At 55.8% G+C, this 1,902-nt stretch overlaps 1 protein-coding gene across 1 annotated transcript in view; it reads right to left on the minus strand.

The window, feature by feature from the left end:
* MFI2 (antigen p97 (melanoma associated) identified by monoclonal antibodies 133.2 and 96.5) overlaps positions 1-1,902 on the minus strand; it is a 24,888-nt gene that overhangs the window by 18,541 nt on the left and 4,445 nt on the right. The window contains exon 4 of the mRNA XM_010834373.1: positions 358-540. Coding sequence (XP_010832675.1) covers positions 358-540 — 183 coding nt within the window. The remainder of the gene's footprint in view (positions 1-357; positions 541-1,902) is intronic.

The raw sequence follows: 1,902 nt of genomic DNA on the forward strand, positions 1-1,902 counted from the left end.
ATGGAAATAGCAACCATGTCTGCCGCAGATGGAAGGCTCTCCTGGGCGATTCACCGTCTCCTACGAGGTGGGCTTTGTGGGCCTCTTGTGGGCCCTGTGCTTGGCTGTGCTGTGGAAGCCTGGACGAGGGCCCAGTGCCTGGAGGGGCCGACCAACCAGGAATGTAAGTGGTGCAACACCAGGCCGGCCAGCAGGAGAGGAGGGAGTGGTCACTGACCAGGTGTCCCGAGGGCCCAGAGGAGTGGGGACTGTGCTGCTCCTTAAAGGGTGCCGTGAAGGTGAGCCTGGGGAGAGGGTATCCTATGAGGGGAAATGCAGAGCCCTTGCAGGAGAAGCCTCTGGCGGCCTAGCCCTCACCTCTGAGCACGTCACAGCCCATCACCGAGAGGCGGCCGCTCTCTACCAGGTAGCCCACGGGCACGTTCCAGCCCACCGTCCGGTTGATGCCTGTGTGGCAGGACTTCATGCCTTTCAGGGTGTTGATGGTCACCTGGGAGCCCCTCTTGACCACAGCTACGGCATAATAGGAGGTACCAATCTCTAGAAGGAGGGGAGAGGAGAGTAGTGAGGGTGGCAAGGGAGAAGCTGCAAAAGAGGCTGGGACCCTGCCCGGGAGGGCGGAGGGGGAAGGGTGCGTGTGGATGTGCTCACGCATGCATGTGCGCCGTTCTAGTACTGAGACAGCAAGTGGGTGCAATGCACATGTCATCACAAGACCCCACCCCCGCCAGCCTCAGGTGGTACCTATTATCCTGAGATGGTAATTCATGCATTAATTTCCCCCTTTTCCTTCCCAAGCCAGCTGGCACTACATTTGCACACATCAAGGGAGCTCTGCAGCCAGACCAAAAACAGCAGTAGCCTGTAAGTCTTTTGTTTTCCAAAAGTATAGGCCCTTAGGAGAACCTAAAGGAACGGAGGGAATGGTGTCCTGTTATGGGAATAAGGGTGGTTGCGAGGAGCAGAGGGAGCAGGGCAGGGGCTTCCCCCAGATTAGAAAAAGTGATTTCTCAGTGCTGGGCCGGGGGTGGGAGGATAGAAAGACTGGAAGAGAAACACTAGCAATGTGGTCCCAAATCACTCAAGTGAGTTATCCCAAATAGCCACAGTGAGCCGCCTAAGATGGGCCTGGTGTGCATCCTTGTGTAGCCCCCAACCCAGCACAGGGTCTCACTTGGTCACCTGATGACTGTCAGATGAATAGGGTGCATGTGGGCAGGCAAGGGTCTAAGCCTTGCAAAAGAGTCCCCTGGACCAAATGTTGCCCGGAAGAGGCTATTCAGACAAGACAGGGATGACTCCTCTATGGGGTCCGACGACCAGGGAGCATCCCAGCACACACACACAGACACACACACAGCTGCCCGGGGCGGCGAGATGCCCATGATCAGAATGAAGTTAAATTCGAGAAAACCAAGCTGGTGTAATTTCCTGCACACCTGAGGCTGGCCTGTGCCAATCTAAGTAGCCCCATCGGGTTTCACCCCCTGACTCCCCAGTGTGGCCATCCTTTCTAGCTCCTGGAATGCACCAAGCTCTTTCTTCTCTGGGCCTTTCTCAGAGCTCACATCTCCAGAGAAGCCCTTCTGCTGCTCTATGTCAGCAGGTTGCCCATCGCCCTTATCTTCTCCTGCATGGCCGTTACTGTGCTCACAGCACCCAGCACATCTGTAACTGAAGCATTTGGTGTTTATTTACCATGTGACTCCTGCTCTGTGAGGGCAGGAACGGGCTCTCTTGTTTACTAGTCTATGCTCATGACTGGTTGGAGATGCTCAATTGACATGTTGAATTAATTAAAAGAAGAGCTGTGTCTGGGGCCCACGAGGCAGGGCTGTTTCTGGCCATTGAGTGGAAAGGCTGGCTGGGTTGCAGGGCCGGGCCATGGCCTGTCTCCTCTGA

This window comes from Bison bison, unplaced genomic scaffold (genome assembly GCF_000754665.1).
Source record: "Bison bison bison isolate TAMUID 2011002044 unplaced genomic scaffold, Bison_UMD1.0 scf7180017864032, whole genome shotgun sequence".
Lineage (NCBI taxonomy): Eukaryota > Metazoa > Chordata > Mammalia > Artiodactyla > Bovidae > Bison > Bison bison.